Source organism: Budorcas taxicolor, chromosome 21, assembly GCF_023091745.1.
Source record: "Budorcas taxicolor isolate Tak-1 chromosome 21, Takin1.1, whole genome shotgun sequence".
Lineage (NCBI taxonomy): Eukaryota > Metazoa > Chordata > Mammalia > Artiodactyla > Bovidae > Budorcas > Budorcas taxicolor.
This window is the reverse complement of record NC_068930.1, coordinates 24415276-24435750: the sequence shown is the minus strand read 5'-3', so window position 1 is coordinate 24435750 and position 20475 is coordinate 24415276. Positions and strand designations below refer to the sequence as shown.

Below are 20475 nucleotides of genomic sequence, written 5' to 3'. Positions count from 1 at the left end.
ATAGTCATACAGTAAAAATAACTGAATAAATGAAAGAAGCCAGACACAAAAGTGGCTTCTATACTATTTACAACAGGTTCTTGAACAGGAAAAACTATAGTGAAAATTTCAGAAAAGTGATTGAATTGGGGAAGCTTAGGGAGTTTCACGGGTGATGATAAAGATCTCTATCTACCTTGTTTGGGGTTTGGTTTGTTTTTAAGAAGCTTATGAGAGACATTATAATGGACAGGTCTGGCTGACAATACCTGAACTCACTAACCAATCATGACATCGCAAACTCATCTCCTGGTGAGATGCGTAGGAAGTACAAATTGAACCTGATCAAGCCTCAAGATCTAACTGCCGATTCATAGGAAATACAGAAGGTAGTGGAAACGTGATAAAAGACACCATAAGGATAAAATCAAGCATATCCAAAATGCACAAAATTTTATGGGTCAAATAACTTGTCAAATGAGAAAGAGAAGAAAGTGGAAGGGGAAATACCTTTAAAATCAAAAGACTTCTGGACATGACACAATACAATATTGCAATGTGTGGACTTTGTGTGGATCCTAATTCAAAGAAATCAACCAGAATATTAGCTGATAATAAGGAATTACTAAAACTTTCAAGGTATAGAAATGGTTTGTATGTCTTGTGTTAAAAAGGAGTTCCTATTTCTGAGACACATACTGAAGTACTTACAGATGAAATAATACGTCTCAAATTTGCTATTTTTATTTTTATTTATTTGGTTGCACTGGCTCTTAGTTGCAGCATGTGGGGTCTCTGACCTTTGATGAGGCATGCAGGCTCTTTAGCTGTGGCATGTGGGATCTTTTTTTTTTGTCGCGGCTGAAAACTCTAGTTGCGGCATGCATGTTAACAAAGAAAGTTTGGCCATTTTGTTAAATGCTGAAGCTGGGTGATGGGTACACAGGGGTTCATTGCATTACAATATTCTGCTTTCAAATATTTGAAAACTTAAAAAAAATACAATACAAAGCTTTTATGCTCATCAAGTGTTTTTCACTGAGCTTCCTCTCACCCCCTCCCCTTTGGTTAGATCAAATCTCAGCTGCACAGAAAGGAAGCTGCCCTTCACAGATGAGTGACATATACACCCTCCAGGTCACAGGGACTTTAGTCCCTTCTATCATGTTTGCTAGCTTCTTGAATCTGGCCCCAAAGTTGCTCTGAGTTGCCCATTCCAGCCACAGTCTGTTTCACTCCAGCTTGGGGATCTTGTCTTTTGTTGCCTCCTCCACAGATGCCCCACCTATGCCCCCTAATGCAGCTCCCCCTCATCCAGTGTGATGTGAAAGTCCTTTGTGTCCAGAACTAGGACTGGGGATAGGGCACCATGGAGTCCTCTGACCCCTGCCCAAGGAATCTCCATTCCCCTGTCCAGCCTCCCAGCTTGGGCTGGGGCAGTGAGGGACCAGGGAGGAGAGGATGACAGTATCCCCAAACACCTCAGTGCCAGTGGGTGAAGATCCGAGACTCTGACCGTATAGAGCAGGGACGGGTTGACCTGTAGGAAGTGTAGGCCTTCTTGACAGGCAAAGGTCAAAGGCTGGACTTGCTGCCATTGTGAATTGGCTGATAGATTGGGTTTCCCAGGTGGGGCTAGTGGTAAAGAACCCACCTGCCAATGCTGGAGACCTAAGAGGCTTGGGTTGGATTCCTGGGTCAGGAAGATCCCCTGGAGGAGGGTATGGCAACCCACTCCAGTATTCTTGCCTGAAGAATCCCCATGGACAGAGGAGCCTGGTGGGCTACAGTCTACAGGGTCGCAGAGTTGGATACTGAAGCAAATGAGTACACATGTAAGGTTTCCCAGCCATTTTTTCATTCACTCAACCAATATTGAGATCTGTATTAGGGGAAGTCCCTGGAGGTACAGTGGTTAGGACTCCGTGCTTCCACTTAAGCAGACATGAGTTCAGCCCCTGGTCATGGAACTAAAATACCACTTGCCACTCTGCAAAAAAAATCTACGTCCGGTTGGAACTACAGCAATGAACAGACAGGTCTCCTGCCCTTATGGGATCTACTTGCTAATGGGGCAAGGAAGGTGATGACAAATAACACATTACTGCTGCTTCTGCTGTCACATCAGTCATGTCCGACCCTGTGCGACCCCATAGATGGCAGCCCACCAGGCTCCTCTGTCCCTGGGATTCTCCAGACAAGAATACTGGAGTGGATTGCCATTTCCTTCTTCAATGCATGAAAAGTGAAAAGTGAAAGTGAAGTTGCTCAGTTGTGTCCAACTCTTCACGACCCCATGGACTGTGGCCTACCAGGTTCCTCCATCCATGGGATTTTCCAGGCAAGAGTACTGGAGTGGGGTGCCATTACCTTCTCTAACACATTACTAATACATTTCAAATACTGGGAAAAATTAAACAGGGTGTGCGGATAGCTAGACCATGAAGGGAGTTGTTTTAGACTAGGGTGATTAGGGAAGGCCTATGAAAGTAACATTTGACCTGAGACCTGAATGGTAAGGATCCAGCCAAATGAAAACCTGCCCACAACGAACTAGTAAGCAAGCGCAAAAGCCTAAGATTGGCATTTACAATGGAGAACAAAATATTTAAGCTAGTGAGCATTAGGATGCTAGGGGATGAGGTAAATTGAAAACATATCTAAGCTAGTAATAAAAGCTTCTATTGTTTTCATAACCCCCTGGGGAAAGGGCGTAGTCAAATGATGTGCAGGCGTTAGAAATGCCTGTTTAAGCAGTCAAATAGCATCTTGCTGCTCAAAGGTTCTCATGGCAAATTATTTTTTAAATCATAAAAATACTTGTTTGTAAATTACTTGAAAGTGACAGAGCAGTGACGAGGGCCTTGTGTCTACTACTCTATTACCAGAACCTGGATTCCCCTAACTTTGACTGGCATGTGATAGGGCCTTGCCCACTTATACCGAGCGAATGCTCCAGTTAACAGCAATCAGTGATATTATAATTGCTATTAATGACATCTGAAATAGCAACAAGATACATGAATGACAGGGTTGGGATATCTACGTCTCTATTAGAAAAACATTCTGCATACATTTAAATTCTGACTAGCCTATTTTTGCTGGTAAATTGTTAGTGAGACATTGTTGAGAACTACTGCTGGACTCATGTTGCCTGGATATGTCTCTGTCTTTTGATAATCACTTTCTGGTGATTATATTCATCAACTATTTCTAAAAGAATCAGTGAGTTAACAGAAATCATGCCAGGCAATGCTGGATTCCAGGAATTTAAGAAGACTTAAAGAGTGAGACCTGGGTTCAAGTCCCAGTTCTGTGCTGTCCCTCACTCACAGCTGCATGGCTGTGGGTATATCCAAAAACCCTGGATACCAAATTTGTAAAAGTCATCTATTATCTGTTCATGTCTAGATCACAAGAGCCTTGTAAAAATCTGATGAAAACTGTAAAATAAGATTCTATTTAAGCTTTTGGAAGTGGCTGGAGATTATGTTGAGAGCCTGTAAAGCCTGTGCCTGCCCTGTATTTATTGTGTTTGGACAGACCCCACACCCTGATCTTCAGGGCCCCAGCAACTATAAGAGCAACTTTAGACTTGCAGTGTTTAGGGGAGGCCTAATGGCCAGTTTTTAACTGTCAAAGTCTGTAACTAAGCAGGGCTGATCAGCACAGAGCCCTCTGCTGGCGATATCTCTGGCCACATTTCTCTCCCAACATTTACAGGCTCTGTTTTTCTTCCCTTCCCTTCCCAGGTAAACAAACCCTCCCAATCCCACAGAGCACCAATCGAAACAGACTGCTTCATTTTGCTTTATTTTGCACATAATGAGGACAACCAATTGACTAAGCAGTTCCAGAACTGTTAAGTGTTCATTAATCAAGAAGTAAATGAGGTGAGAAGACAAACTTACTCTCCTCACAAATATACTGCAAGTATCACAGAAACTTGTAACAACACATGCAATACAGGTTTTTTAACACACGGACAGCCCAAGGGAGAAGGGTGAATCCTGAAAATGCATGTGGGTCAGAGCAGGGGCTGTGCTCCAGGAAGCTGGACTCTACCTGGCGGGTCACTGCCCTGCTCCTGGACACATCTGCCCTGTGAGTCCTCTGCCCTTTGTCAGATTCAAACCTTTCATCCCACATTCCAGGCTCATCGTTCCGCCCCACTTCCAAGGTGGAAATCCACGCACAGAAATCCAGGCAGAACCAAATATACTCGCCCAGCTGTGTGTCACGTGGCACATCTCTGGCTCAGATTCTGTACAGGAAGTTCCCATTGCTGTCAAAGAACTCTCGTCCCCTCTGCACGACTCTCTTGCTGAAGATCTGGTCACCTACCTCCCCTGCCTTCAGCTCTTCCAGCCTCTTGTCACTGGGTAATCCACCACTGTCAATTCCTCTGGCGCCCCTACAAGTGCTGGTAGGGTGATCTGCAGCAACAGGCACAGAGTTCTTCCCCTCCTCCAGGCCCTGGGCTCCTTTATTCCTTTCCGTCTGTCCCGTTGTTATATTTGTACTCTGAGTGTTCAATTCAATCGCTTTCAAAGCTGTGCTGTGACCATGGCCTCTGGATGAGGCTTCATCCCCAGGCAACAGCAAAGAGCCTGATACAGACTGGCCTGCAGAAAGCGGTTTGGAGGAATCTCCAGGGCCTGGGAGCTCTGGGAGCGAACGGGCAAGTCCGATTTTCTTAAGGACTTTTTGATCCTGCTTCAGTTTCTGTTCCAATGTGGGTACAAACTTGCTTTTTAAAACCCTTCGGATCACATCAGTGCTGACATCAAAGCCTTCAGCCAATCTGGGAACTGACCAAGATTCTGCAAATTCCCTGTGTAAATACCTGTGAAAAAAAGAAGCAGATATTCCATCTGTGAAGACATCGCCTATCACAACAGTTAACAGATTATGTAACACTAGTGATTAATACATGAAAAGAAGAAGGCTTGGAAAAACTGCAAACACAGTCTCTGTCTTGCACCACTAAATGTCTGCAGCCAATTCTTCTGTGCCGACAGCAACACCCAACTACTTTTAGTCATTTAATGTCAACTGGATTCCTCTCACTGCATGACAGGCCCCAGGAAGATCCACGGGATGCAAGACGGTCTTTCCCTTCAAAGAACATACAATCTAGACATGCCTGACAGTACAGTGATGAAGACTCCGTGCTTCCAATGCAGGGAGCTGGAAGACCCAATGCAGGCAGGTTTGATCCCTGCTTAGGGAAGTAAGATCCTGCATGCCCCATTATGCAGCTAAAAAACAAAGCAAGAAAAGACTGCTGCGTTGACTAATAAATTGATTATTAAATTGGCTATTAATAAATTGATTATTGATTGTATAATAAATATCCAGCCCAGGGCCTATCCCTAGACATTCATTAAAAAAAAACAACAACAAACATACAATCTGGTGGTGGAGCCAAATGTATTAACCCAGCAAAACCAGCAACACTATGAGAAGGATCTCAGCAGAGGATGCTATGAGAGAACCAGGGAGGGTGAGGCAGGGACAGGCTAGCACCACACCTGTGGGGCAGCCTAAGAATTCTTCAGGAAGTCTACCCTAGCGCTGGTCTGAAAACATGAGCAGTTGTAAGAAGCTGGGAGAGGGGAGGAGAGGAACAGGGAGTCAAAGAACTGATGGCAGAGCAGGCAGCAGGTGAAATACAAAGCAGCACATCCCCTTTGTCGGGAAGAGCTCTATCTGTGTGACAGAGGGAGAAGGAGCAAGGCCATGTCTCGCTTAGGGATTCTGGAGTTTATCTCAGAGCAACAGTAAACAAAGAATTTTAAGCAGCGGAACACCATGAGCAAATTTTCATTTTGAAGCTCAAAGTGAAACAGGGTGCAGTCATCAATTAGTATCCTTGAACTATAATCTGTATATTAATGAACAATAACCCGTAACTTGCTTTCACTGACCAAGCATGCGCTAACTGTTCCTGCAAAGTGCATACCCTCCCAGCTTCACAGCCTAGACAGTTATCTCACAGGATTCCTTTAACTGCCCCCTGTAGACAACACTTCTGAGCAGGGGTCAGTGTAGTGACAGTTGCTTAAGTTGCTGTTCAGGCCATGGGGCTAGTTTTGCCCAGCTCAAGCCAGTGGAGACCCCTGACCATTCAACTGGGCCTGTATAAGTGTTCAATCAATGCCCTTTTATTGTCAAGGGCCAAAATCTCTATCCTGAGATCATGCTAATGGTGCCCAGCATTTTCTGACCGTGCATCCCATTAAGAACCACATAACTCAGATACCCCTGTGCAGAGATCCAATTACTTCACCTTTTTCTAAGCATCAATAACTTTTCCTGAAGCTTCAAACCACCCTGCTTCTCTTTTTTTAGTATCTATTTATTTGACTGCCCTGGGTCTTAGTTGTGCCACGCAGAATCTAGTTCCCCAACCAGGAATTGGACCCGGGTCCTCTGCATTGGGAGTGTGGAGTCTTAGCCACCGGACCACCAGGAAGTCCCCCTTGTTGCTTCTTTACCCCATAAATATTCTAACCCTCTCCTCCTTCAAGGATGCCGATTTGAGATTTGTTCTCAAGTCTCCTTGCTTGGCTGCCTGTGAATAAACCCTTTCTCTGCTGCAGACCTCAAGGTTTCAGCACTGGCTTGCTGGGCATCAGGTAAACGAACGTGGTTCAGTTACCTGGTTCAGTAACAGTAAATTTTGGCACAAGACCAGAGGTGGAAAGATCAGGCAAGAGGCTGTCAGGAATTCAGGCAAGTCTGAACTCAGGCAGGTGCAATGAGAGCAGAAGAGGAGAGAGACTTGAGAAATACTTTAAGAAGGCCAAATAGGTGTACTTGGTAAGGAACTAAACACTGGGTTAGGAAACAGGTTGAGAGTCAGTATTTTCTGAGTAGGTAGTTGGTGGGAACATTCAGGGATATAGCAAAAATAGAAGAGTGAAATTGTCAGGGAACAATGATGAATTCTATTTTGTACATGTTGAGTTTGAGGAACTTGTGCGACAGCCGAACAGCGATGTCTAGTGAACAACTGACTACAGAGTTCAGAAGAACGTGGCCTGGACATGAGAAAACTGGAAGTCATAAGCCAACAGCAGGAGTGGTTGAAGCCACCTGGCATCTGGCAGGGAAATATGCAAATTGAGATAAAAGCCCTAGGGCACACTGTAAAAATCTACAGTACTTAAGGTGTCGGAGGAAGAAGGGAAGCCCAGAGAGCAAACAGAAAACCAGTCCTACGAAGAGAGGCGAGTGGTCCCCTGGGTCAAGACCATGTCTCGTTTAGGGATTCTGCAGTTTATCTCAGAACAGCGAAGCAATGAAGAATTTTAAGCAGCAGAACACCATGAGCACATTTTCATTGCTCGAAATTTTGAAGCTCAACCCAGTGATAGTTATAACTAACAGGGTGCAGTCATCAGCTAGATTCCTTGAACTATAATCTGTATATTAATGAACAATAATAACCTGTAAGGGTCAAGGGAGAATTTCAAGAATGCAGACAAGATCAAATGCTGAGAAGTATTAGACAAGCTAAAGTGTTGAGAGTCAGTTATGCCTAGCACTGAGGAAGTCACTGGTTTATTTGTGAGCAGTTTCATTGTCATGATGAAACAAACAAACAAAAATGACAGCAGGGAGCCAGGAGGGAACTAAAGGAGGAGGGAGTGTAGAGTAAACTTGACAGTTGGGTTTCCTTTTTTTTTTTGTAATCCAAGTGACTGACTTAAGCTTTGCTTGCCAAGGCACGCACTTTGAAGATGGCTGTCTTCAATAAACACACTGCCAGCCACACAACTAGATAAAAAGCCAGGCTCCAGCCACCCCATTGAGGCACTTTTGTTTTAGAGATCATGGTTGAGTTCAATAATTAACCACTTGGGCCACGTGCTTTTTCTCTTCCTGTGCTTTAAATTCCCACTGAATTCGCCAATTAAAAGTGAGCCCTCAAAACCCTACCCCCCCCAAAAAAAAAACTCAGGCCCCAGCGTTCAAACCCAGTAAAAGCAGAACTCCAGGCCCTTGCAACTCTCTCTAGCCATGGCCCTGCTGTGTGGCCTCAGGTGGGCTGTCTAATTTTCAAGTCCTGTAAGTAATAAACTTCCACCCATCCCCAGCCAAAGCTGAGGTCATTGAAGGGCATGTTGTAATCTTAAGACACAACAGCTGGTCCAGCCACAGCACTGGTTGTTTAGGTAGACTGAGCCCAGCGCACGTTGTTTAGGTAGACTGAGCCCAGCGCACAACACGGAAAAGTTGACAGAAAAAGGTACCTGAGGAATTAGGGAGGGATTTGACCTAGCGCACCCAGAGGACTGGTCCTAGACAAGTGCAGTACTGCCACTTCCCCAGTGACATGACTAGAATACAAGACTGAAAGTGGAAGGTAAGGAGGAGTCCAAGAAGCTTTAACAACTTTTTACCTAATGGCCTGATTTTCCTCTGAAATAAAAAGATTATTTAATGATCCCCAAAGGGGAGGTGACAGGTAAGAAGATGGAAGGGTTAAAAATGCTGGCATTCAAGACAAGAGAGGAAGCTGACAGAAGAGAGTTGTTGTAGGCTCATGAAATCTTGATCATCTCTATAAAATCCCCCTTATTCTAAGTCTCAACTCCAGAAATATTCTGGTGAGAAAAATGGAACATGACCTTTCGAAGACTATTTAGCAATATTTATCAAAATGCAAATTCATTTACCTTTGGCTTCAGCAACCCTACTTCTGAGAATGTGTCTAATGCTTCTGGCAGATATGTACATTGATGGGTACACACTAGAGCACTATTTGTTACAGTGAGTGAGTGGGAACAATTCAAATGCCCACCATAAAAGACCAGTAATATAAACTACAATTTATTAAGCATCTACAAAAGAGAATGAGGAGCTCTCTCTTGGGAAGTTGAAAGATCTTCGGAATATATTAAATGAACAAAGTAAAGTGTAGAAAAGTTATTTATAAATTCTGTTTGAGACTACGAAAGTGAAAATAAAATTCTACATTCACATGAGCTTGCTTGTAATGTGCAGAAGGAAACCTCGACAGTGACACAAGAAAACTATTAAAAATACTATCCACAGGAGACTAGCAGGGTTAACACTTCTCAACACATATGCAGTTATACTGCTTTAATTTTGAGCCATATGTAATGTACTATATATTCAAAACAAAAATTTTAATAGTCTTACCGGATCTGCTCCATGGCTTCCCACGTCAGGGTCCTGGGCGGGGCACCTGACGCCTCCATTTGCCTTCGAATTTTCTGGAACCGGATGGCTTTTTTCTGCCGTTTCAGGGCGCTGGGGGAGAGAACCAATGGCAGAAACCATGCCTAGACGCTAGATGGGTGGTTTAAGAGCCTTGGGGTCAGTCACAGAGCGTCCAGCGCACTTCACTTTGCAAACACTACCTGGCCATGTCGGCCAGCCAGAACACCGCCCCAGAAGTCTAACACCAAGAGCAACAGCCCATAAGCTGTTGCTGAATTCTTTAGTCGGGTGATGAAATACGTCCTTGGTGAAAGGACCTGTGGTCCCAAAGGATCTAACACCTGCCCCTGCGCCCCTAAAAACGGGTGAGAAGCGCTGCTGCAGGACGCCCAGCGCCAACCGGGCGCGGACAAGGGCGCCCAGACCGAGGCCTGCTTCAGGCTGAGGGCCCGGGAAGGAGCCGGTACCTCTCCACCTCCTGCAGTTCTCGCTCCTCCGGTTCCCAGTCGAAATCGGGGTCCGGTTCTCGGCCGGTAGAGCCCGGGATGGCCACCCCTCGGGTAGCAAACCCACAGCGAGCGACCGCTGCGCAGACACGCCCGCCCAGCAAAACGTTCAGGGGAAACGCCATGTTTAGAAAAATCCCCTCCCTTCACGACCGGCGGAGTGGCAGGACCGGAAGCCCGGGACAGAACCGGAAGTACGCGGGGGCGAAAGCTGGGGGAGGTCGCGGTTCTTCCGGCTTCAGGCTTAGGGCGTGGCTTTTGGGTTTAAACCGCTCTGTGGCCCAGCGCTTCTGATAATAACTGCGGGGCGGGGCGAGGGCGGGTGTTTTCCCTGCAACTCCCGGAACCGGAATGAGGTAGAGGACGCTCCTGCCAAACGCGATTAATTTTAACGACGAGCTCATTGGCCAAGAGCCGCCCCTCTACCCGAAGGGCTGCCCAGGCCGGCTTGTCTCCGCCACGGTCACAGGAAGGGCGTCCCCTCAGCGGTTCTCTGATGGCGACAGCCCCGAGCTGTGGGAACTGAACTCCTCTAGGAAACGGACTTCTTGTCGCCTGGATGACCTCTAGGCCAGGGCTGCACCGAGAGTCCAGATTTAGCGGTAAATCTAGGCTAAGGTTTGAAGGACGGAGATGACAAGTTGTAAGTCAGCCTAACGAATTGAAGCTTTTGAACTGTGGTGTTGGAGAAGACTCTTGCGAGTCCCTTGGATTGCAAGGAGATCAAACCAGTTAACCCTAAAGGAAATCAGTCCTGTATATCAATTGGAAGGACTGATCCTGAAGCTGAAACTCCAATACTTTGGCCACCTGACTCAAAGGACTGACTCACTGGAAAAGGCCCTGATGCTGGGAAAAATTGAAGGCGGGAGACAAGGGGACAACAGAAGATGAGATGGTTGGATGGCATCACTGACTCAATGGACATGAGTTTGAGTAAGCTCCAGAAGTTGGTGATAGACAGGGAGGCCTGGCATGTTGCAGTCCGTGGAGTCACAAAGAGTTGGACTCCACTGAGTGACTGAACTGAACTGAACGAGATCCAGGGGCTGCGAGCAAATGGCGAGAGCGGTCTTCAGAGTGAAAACTGCAACCCTAAATATCCTCTGATGCCCAGTCATTTGAGTGATGAGCTAGGTGCTTCACTCTCATAGTTGCAGTTGGTCAGACTGATGGCCAGGGTTCTGGAATGGAGGAAGAGCAGAAATCAGGGAGAGAGAAAAGGACCCTGCGGTACCAGACACCCAGATGAAGAGACAGCCCACAGATTCATTCTCTCTAGAAGCCACTTAAAGGAAAAGACCGTGCGTGCTAAGTGGTTTCAGTCGTGTCCAACTCTTTTGCAACATTATGGACTGTAGCCCTCCAGGTTCCTCTTTCCCTAGGATTCTCCAGGCAAGAACACTGGCATGGGTTGCCATGTCCTCCTCCAGTGGATGTGCCTGACTCAGGGATCAAACCCATGTTTCCTGCATTGGCAGGCTGGTTCATTACCAGCAGCACCACCTGGGAAAGACCAGGATGATATAAATGTGCTGAAATTCTACATTAAGCCAGCACAAATGGTTCTGGATTTTGTTGTACCAAAAGGCTAATGATCTCTTGTATTTCCTGTCCTCTTTCCCAGGCTGAAGGGAAAACTTTGGATTCCCTGCCCAACTGCAGAATGGCAGAGGGTTATTCTCGAGCTGGGCAAGTGAGGGGATCCAGGGGACAGTTACCTGTTTTCTGCCTTCCCTTTCTCCTCCCAACTTCTAAGACATCTGGCTCAGCTGGGGTTACAGTTTTCTTTGGTATTTTCCTGGCTACAGTGTATAAAGGAACTCTTCCTAAATGTATTGTAGTCAGCCTTTGGGAGTGCCTGCTGAAAAGCATTAGAAGGGATGGCAGCTTCCCCTTTTACACTCTCCTCCTCAGATTCCTCTTCTGATTCACTGGTCTTCCAGGTATTCAGCTCCATCCTCTTAGACTCTGAGGGGAGAAGGATGGGGGTAAGGACCTTCGTGGTGTTCTAAGGGGATGTTCCTTAAGGACAGAAACTTCCACTACAGAATGGGATGTTTTCCACTAGGTTTGGGGTCTGTGGGGGGGCCTGTGCAATGTTAGATTTGTTGACAAGCCCCACTCATCCAGCATCACTCCATACAGCACTCTGGGGTGCAGGAGCTGAGCTGAGCTGGCCGTGACCTGAGCTTTCTTTGTGACGGGCGATTGCTGGGAGCACTAGGGGTAACTTCGCTTTGAAAAATAGAGCTGAAGACCTATCAGCCCTATCGGTGCTAGACTCAGCTGGTGGCTCATGACGGCCCTTCAGCCGGCTCCTGCTCTTTCCCAGGTGTTGGGCCTCTGGGACCTCCTCCTTGCTCCTGGAACTGGCAGTGGAAGGGCAGTTAAACACACTGCACTCGAGTGGATTCTTGCCCCAGCTGACCCAGTGCATGACAGGACTTTTCCTTCTTTTTTCACACCAGTTCACACAAGTCCCACTCCCATCCTTTCCTGAACCCGCAGGCCAAGCCCCTGGAATTAGGCCACCTCAGCGTTTGGGATGAATATCTGCTTGTCTTCCTTCAGTGTTTTTAGTAACCACATCTTGGACGGTCTCGGCACCTGGGAGGGACAGCCGTGATTAGGACACGTGCCCTTCAGGTGCTTATCAGACTGCTCCTTCACCACGGCCATCTCTTCCCGAGGTGCACCCACTCTGACTTCTGATTGCCACTTCCACCAAACTCAGCCCAAATTTGTCACTTTAAGATTATACCATGTGCCTACATCTAAAGGACACTTAAAAATTTTCTCTCCTTTAAAAAGACATGGACATTTCCTGATTCCTAGATTTCTGGATCCTCCTTCAGTGTATGATACTTTATTACCTCCTCCTTAAAATGTTTTGGAGTCCCTTGCCTTGCAGGACGCACACTTTTCTCACTATTTAGACAAATATTTTGTTCTAGTACCTGAACTATCATCATTGCTTGCCTGAATTGCGAGCATTCAGCAGGATCTTAATTGGATTTCCTGTCTTTCCTCCTTCATCCATCCATCCATCCATCCATCACAGCTAAAACGCAAATTTGTTACCCCTCAATTTAAAACTCAAGGTTTCCCATTAGCTCAAGTCCAACACTCCTTAGGATAAGAGACCCTCCATCAAAAAGCAAGAAACAAACATATAAACAAACAAAAAGCAAGCAAAGAGGTGGAGAGGCCCTGAGCTGGATCACCCCTTCTTATGGTCCTACTGTGCTCAAAGCCCAGGGCCCTGGGTACAAAGCAGCTCCCAAGTTCCATATTTAAGCTTAGAAAAGTCTTCCATAAATCCCTTTCTTGACGATTCACAAAGTATACATGGTTAAGAAGTACCACCATAAAGAAAACCTATCTTTTAATTTTTGCGTAAAGATTTATTTGGGGCCAGAAGAAGGCTTTCCTCTGAGTATCAGTCCTAAGGGAAAGCTGGGGAAATCCTGGTATTTGGACTCACCACCTTAGGCACTCAAAGTCCACTTTGCTATAATGGTCACTGCACTCCCTTCAGAGTAAGCAAGCAAAATAAAGTGATGTTTCTAGAGCCTGTATTTGCAAAGGCTTGTAGAGAGAGGCACTGAGCTAAAATTACTGCAGTTGCCAAAAACAGGCACGTTGAGGATGACCAAAATATTCAGAGGAATTTCAAGATTACACTTTCTTATGAAATGGGTTGTGATGTGTATTCTGCCTCATCTCAAGGAGACTTTAACATGATGGTCACAGGTGCACAGCCCCAGCTCAGCTTCATGGTGCCTTGACTGCCTGTGTCGCCGTCCTGACTCCACTACTTTTGAGCTACCTGACCTTGGATGGGTTACTAAACTTCTGTTAGCCTCCATCCCTTCATCTGCTAAATGTGGCTATTAAAAGGATGTGCAACACTCAAGTTGTGAGGACACCTTGTTCTCAGATGAAACAATGTATGTGAAGAACACTTAGCTCAGCACTGGGGCTGGAGGAAATTCGAGGTGCCCAGGTAGGCAAAATATGTCCTACAAATACAGTGTATGGATGGAGGGGATGAATACAGGAGCAGAATGAAGAAACACAAATCAGTGGTGGGCAGAGGCAGAACCAGCAGAGGCAAGAACAGAACAAGTGATAAACTATCACTTTGCTAACACTTAAAGTCAGCATATAGAGTCAGGAGCGTGTAACTCCTGCACATACTCCCTTCTTAGTAACAGATTTGACATCCCTGGGGCTTGTCCAAGAAGCAAGGTGAAAAGGGGCAGATACATCCAAGAGGGCTCATTCATGCCATTTATTCCAACAATCTCCCTCTTTAAAGAGACAACTTACCGGTTCTTTATCCCTCCCCTTATGCTGAAACCAGTGAGAAGGCATTCATGAATGCGCTCACAGCACCACGATGGACAGTTCTCCGGATCAGTTAGAATACCGCTGGGAGGATTACTCTTCCTCCCGGGCTATCAAGGCCACCAGCGCAGCCCGCACATCTTCTGCCTGGGCTGGGGGCAGCAGACATTCTCTGATGAGGGCCAGAGAGGCCGCCTCTGTCAGGCTGCTGAAGTCTTGGGCCGTTTTGACCGGGAGGTGCCCAGCCAGCTCACAGAGGGCAACGTTGAATGCCTGACCTTCCTTTATCCCAAAGCTGGGCTTCCGGGGCCACAGAATGACCCGGACTCCCGAGAGAGCTGAGGAAGATGATGTCTTTCCAGGAGGGGCCCCCCGGGTGACAAACAAGTTATGCGCAATCTCACAGTCAGTCAGGTAGTCAGTGGCCCGACACACCCTGCTTATCAAGGCTTCCAAGTCAGGCCCTGGCCTACTGGTGTAAAAGAGGAAGCCAGGAGCTGGGAGGGCCTGGAGCACATGCAGACGGCCCCGAGGGTCCAGGGGTTCACTGGGGGCCCCCTCCACGGGCAGCCGGTGTGCCAGGTAGTAGCCATGCAGGTGGAGGTGGTTCACCGAGGCCAGGCCACCCAGGCTGTTGAAGCCCACGCGGAAGCCCGGGTGTGAGCTCAGCAGTACAGCCTCGACCCCGGCCCGCAGCGCCCCGGGCAGCAGGCGCTGGGGGAGCCCCCTGGCAGGTTCAGGCACCAGCAGCACGTGGCCCCACTCCAAGGGGCTGACGTTGATCACCACCAGGATGTCCTCTTGTTGGACAGTGCCGGGGCAGTCCCGCTTCCGGTGTAGACGAAAAAGGACCTCTCCTGGCCGGATCTGGTTGAAGTTAAACTGTTCAGGGTCAAACTCCTGCCTCACACTCTTGATGTTCTGGGGGCGCCTTCTCTGCACACCTCGCTCCACGTTCAGCTGAGCCACAAAACCCATGGTCCCAGGGAGGGTTTGGGTTGGCAGCTCCCCCAGTGGGTAGCGGAACAGCCCCATCTCCATCCGCTGCCTCCAGGCTGAGCAGAGGGCAGAGTCAAAGGGAGACAGTGGTGGCGTGTTCAGGAGGCTGAGCGCACCCCTTGGCCACTGAACCCCTTCCATCACGAGTTCCTCCTGCCCGTAGACAAAGTCAGGAATACCCTGACCTTCCCAGTTGTCCTTGTTTGGAGGCAGCAAATAGGAAGTTTTATTTGAAGCATGTGGAATAGCCATGGGGCTGACCTGAAACAATCATAAGGTGAAAAATACATGATGCCATCCCATTTCTAAAGATTTTATTTTTTAATAATAAACTCACTACATTTTACTTATGTGTTTTTATTTATTTAAATCTTTTTGGGGGGTTTCCCTGGTGGCTCAGATGGTAAAGAATCTGCCTGCAATGCAGGAGACCTGGGTTCCATCCCTGGGGCAGGAAGATATCTTGGAGAAGGAAACAGCAACCCACTCCAGTATTCCTGCCTGAGAATTCCATGGACAGGAGTGCCTGGTGGGCTACAGTCCATGGGGCTGCGAAGAGTCAGACACAACTGAGCGACTAACACACACACACAAAGTATTTTTACTTCCTTATTTGGCTGTGTGGGGTCCTAGTTGCAGCACAAGCGGTTTTCCATCTTAGTTGTGGCATGTGGGATCTTTAGTTGTGGCATGTGAGATTTTTATTTGTTTTATTTATTAATTTATTTAACTGTGCCACTCAGCTTGCAGGATCAGTTCCTCGAGCAGGGACTGAACCTGGGCCATGGCGGTGAAAGCCCAGAATCCTAACCACTAGCCCACCAGGGAACTCCCCTATTTTAATTTTTAAGTGAACTTTACTCTTTGTTCTGATTACAAAAGTAATATATGCTTTTGGTAAAATATTTTGAAAACACAGAAATCACTCACAATTCTATCACCTGCAGGTTAGCATACATTTTTGCTGAATTAAAGATATAAATCAAATTCTTTCTCTTTCTAAAAATTACACATAATGAATAAACTTTCTTAATGGAGAGAAGAAATACAGATAAATTACAACACTTATTCCAATGCCAAGGGAAAAATCACAATTTATATACGTAGCCTCATATTCATATGTAGATAGACCTTGATTTTTTTTTTTTGGCCATGCCATGAGGCATGCAGGATCTTAGTTCCCCAACCAGGGATCAAACCCATGCCCCCTGCACTGGGAGCACAGTCTTAACCACTGGACTACCAGGAAGTCCTGGAACTTGTTTTTTTTTAACTGATCTTTAACTCTTATACATTTAGGTTTTTCTGACTTCTTACTACCATATACAATGTTGTGATGGACATCCTGTGTATCTATCTTTGTACATACTTTTATTTTCATTTAAAATAAAATCTTAGTTGACCATGGGTTCAGAAGAGGCTCGTGGCTCAGGCTTTCAACACACAGTCTGGCAAACTGCCCTCCAGAAAACTGCACCAGTGTTCCAGTGCCTGAGAGCGCCCCTGGCTTCAAAGCTTACTACTCCTTTTACGGGAACAGTGTTTCCACTGTTGTGCAGTAATTCCAAACGGCCATGCACACAACCATCTGGGTGAGGATGGCCAATCATGAGTGCCCAGAGCCAATTCTTTAAGGTGGAAATAGGTGTCAGTCTTCATCTCCACTGGGTCCCTGAAGCCCAGGGGACCCAAGGGGTCAGGGACATGACCTGCTGTTGGTCCACAGAGGACTTCAGAAGAAAGCTTACCTCAGTTGAGTCGCCTCAGAACAAGCTTGGACACCCTCAGCTCTGCTGGTCCAGAAACTTTACATTAATAAAACAGAAAAACATACAAAACAATGTTTTGTTAAAAGTCAAGCTGAGTTTAATGGGTACAGAGTTTCAGTTTTGTAAGGTAAAAATATTCCAGAGATTGGCAACACAATAATGTGAATATACTTAATACGACTAAACTGTATGCTCAGAGATGTTTCAGATGGTAGCAAGACTGAACTGCACACTTAGAGACGGCTAAGATGGTAAAACTTTTGCATTTTTTATCACAATAAACATTTTTTTAAACTTGAGCTTAAATTTTATACTTAATTTACTAAGCATAAAAATGTATGCATAATTTATGCATAATTTACTAAGCATAAGTAAAATATAAAGTCTTAAATTATTCTATTAAAAGTGAGTCTAGGGTGGGAGGTGGGAGGGGGGTTCAAGATTGGGAACTCATGTACACCCGTGGCAGATTCATGTCAATGTATGGCAAAACCAATAAAGTATTGTAAAGTAAAATATAGTAAAAATAAAAATTAAAAAATAAATAAATAAATAAAAGTGAGTCTAGGACACTTCTCCAAAGATATACAAATGGCCAACAAGCATATGAAAAGATGCTCAACATCACTAAGTAAGGAAATAAAATAAAAATCACAATAAGATACCACTTGACATTCTTTAGGATGGCTACTATCAAAAACAGAAAATAACAGGTAGGTGTTGGCAAGGATATACAGAAATTGGACCCCTTAGGCACTATTGGTGGGAATGTAAAGTGATACAGTTGCTATGGAAAGCAGCAGAGCAGCTCCTCAAAAAAATAAAAATAAAATTACTATGTGATACAGCAGCTCCACTTCTGGGGGTATACCCAAAAGAACTGAAAGCAGGGTCTCAAAGAGGTATTTATACACCCGTGTTCAGAACAGTATTATTCAAGTAGCTAAGAGGTGGAAGCAACTTAAGTATCCATCAATAGATAAATGGATAAACAAGAGGTGGCCTATACAGGCAATGGAATGTTATTCAGCCTTAAAAAGAAGGCAATGCCAACACAGGCTACAACATGGATGAACCTTGAGGACTTTTTGCTAACTGAAATAAGCCAGTCACCAAACGACAAGTTATTTATGATTTCACTTATATAAAGTACCTAAAGTGCTCGAATTCTGGGATTTCCCTGGTGGTCTAGTGGCTGCAACATTGCACTCCCAATGCAGGATGCCCAGGCTGGATCCCTGGTTGGGGAACTAGATCCCACATGCCACAACTAAGACACAGTGCAACCAAATAAGTAAATTAACTTAAAAAAAAATGCTCAAATTCATAGAGACAGAAAGTAGAATGGTGGTTCCCAAGGGTTGGAGGGAGGGGGAAGTGAGAAACTGTTTGCTGTTTAATGGGCGCAGAGTTTCAGTTTTGCAAGACGATAAAAGTTCTGGAGACTGAGCTACCAAATAATGTGAACATACTTAATACTACTGAACTATACACTCGGAAATGGTTAAGGTTTTAAAGTTTATGCTACATTTTTTTTTAACCGAATTTTTTAAATGTCAGGATGGTAAATTTCATGTTATGTGTATTTTGCCACAATTCAAAACAATTTAAGTGATTCTCAAAATAGATTTAAGAAATCCAACAATTTGCTGAATTAAACCTAAGTAGGATGGCATCACTGACTCAATGGACATGCATTTAAAAAAAACTCCAGGAGATAGTGAAGGACAGGGAAGCCTGGCATGCTGCGGTCCACAGGGTCAGACACGATTGAGCAACTCAACAACATCCACTTAAGTGTCTCTCATTCATTCATTCAGAATCAACCCACTTCAACCCCACTGTTGACAATCTAGGGCCACCTCTTCTGTGCACCCTGGTCCATGTTCTGCTGAGCCACAAAAATCAAAGTATTTAGGAAGTAACTGCTGCGTATGAGGCAATGAAGACATGGCAGCAAATAAGGAGAACCAAGTCCACATCCTTATGGAACTTACATCCTAGGATGAAGTTAGATGATAAGCAAAAGAAAAACATTAACTACCTGTGGTGACAGCATTCTGTGGGAAACCAGTCATAAAATGGGGTGACTAAGTGGTGGGATCAGGGCATCCCACTTTTCTAAGAGGGATGTGACAGCTGAGCTAAGACAGGAGGCTAAGAAGAGGCCTACAATGAAGAGCTAAGTGTTCTCTAGGCAAAAGAAACCAGAAGTCCAAGGCCACGAGTCTTGGGCAGCTGGTTGGCCTGTTCTAGGAACAGAAAGGAGGCAATGTTACTGGGGTATGGCCGGCAAAGGGGAGAGGACCCCCCTGACCAGAGAAGCTGGAGGGGAGGGTGGAGGCCAGATTAGGTGCGGGGCCTTATGCATCATGGACAGGAACTTGGATTCTATTCTAAATGGAGTAAGAAATCACTGGTACGTTCTAAACAGAAGGATCATTTGGTATTTTATTTTTTGGCCACACCACACAGCATGTGGAACTTCACTGACCAAGGATTGAACCCAGGAAGTCCAGGACTGTCTGGTATTTTATAAACTTTTTTCTGTTATGTGGAAAATGGATTGTAGGGGAGCAGAGGGGAAGCAGAGACCACTGTGGAGGCCACTCGGGTGGCCAAGTGAGCAGTGAGGTGACTAGACAACACAGATGGCAACAGAGTTAGGAGGAGTTGGGGATATGGGTCATATTTTAAAGAGAACCGACAGGGCCTGCTGACATGCTGACTGTGAAGACTGAGGAAAAAGGAAGAACTGGGAGTGACTCAGCTTCGGGAACCAGGCCCTGCAGTGGCATTTACAGAGATGGAGAGGGTGGAGATGGGGTTCGGGCAGGAACAGGTGACTAGTGGAAGGGAGAGATCAAGAGATCAGCTTTCATTACTGAGCTTGAGATGTCGCCTGGGCATTCAAGAGAAGTGGTGCACGCCGCTGGACAGTCACACCTGGAGGTCAAGGTTGAAGTCTGGGCTAGACAGAAATTTAGAATAACATTAAGACCCAGGGGCTAGGACCAAGGACCCAGGGCCAAGATGGTACCAAAAGACTAAAAATATGAATAAAGACATATCAGTCAACAGAATCAATAAAAAGTGGGTATGGTTGTACCGATATTCAAGTGAAAGAATAGAAAGAAAGAACTGAAGTCGCTCAGTCGTGTTTGACTCTTTGGAACCCCATGCACTGTAGCCAGCCAGGATCCTGAGTCCTTGGGATTTTCCAGGCTCCAAGAAAACTGGAGTGGGTTTCCATTTCCGTGGCCAGGGGTCTTCCCTGGATGGAACCCGGGTCTCCCACACTGCAGGCAGACTCTTTACCATCTGAGCCACCAGGGAAGATATTCAAGTGAACTAAGAGGCAAAAAATAATACCTAGAAATAAAGAGGAATACATGAGAATAACAAATCATAGTGACCAGGTGACAGGACTGATTCTTCATAGGAAAACCAGGAGGAAGGGAACATAGGTCCCATGTCTCTATTATGCCAGGCACGGGCTGGGGGCTTTCCACGTTTACTTAGGTGACCGTCAAAACAAGCCTGTGTAGTGGGTATCATCCTGGCAGAAGGTGAGAGATCTGATTTTGGAGGCTGACAAGATGTTTGAATTCTGACTCTTCCATTCACTAGGGATGATGTGACCTTGAGCCCCTAGAACAAAACCCATTTCTACA

The 20475-nt window shown here is 45.8% G+C and overlaps 2 protein-coding genes across 4 annotated transcripts in view; both read right to left on the bottom strand.

Annotated features, from left to right (window-relative positions):
- GDPGP1 (GDP-D-glucose phosphorylase 1) overlaps positions 1-20475 on the bottom strand; it is a 198690-nt gene that overhangs the window by 175469 nt on the left and 2746 nt on the right. Inside the window, exons 2-4 of one of the 3 annotated variants that reach the window (XR_008201244.1) lie at positions 16781-16837; positions 14016-15293; positions 10137-10864 (exon numbers count right to left, since the gene is read on the bottom strand). Coding sequence is in view for 1 of the 3 variants with exons in the window: in XM_052659908.1 (XP_052515868.1) it covers positions 14127-15284 (1158 nt within the window). In the remaining 2 variants the exon portion in view is untranslated. Of the gene's footprint in view, positions 1-10136; positions 10865-13922; positions 15294-16780; positions 16838-20475 lie in introns of those variants that run through there. The other 2 variants (XR_008201245.1, XM_052659908.1) reach the window with 2 other exon arrangements.
- Positions 3777-9850, bottom strand: NGRN (neugrin, neurite outgrowth associated). Its single transcript, XM_052659910.1, has 3 exons — positions 9642-9850; positions 9154-9264; positions 3777-4825 (listed from the first exon to the last, which is right to left on the bottom strand). The coding sequence occupies exons 1-3, from the start codon at positions 9803-9805 to the stop codon at positions 4237-4239; spliced, it is 864 nt and encodes a 287-aa protein (XP_052515870.1). The 5' UTR covers positions 9806-9850; the 3' UTR covers positions 3777-4236.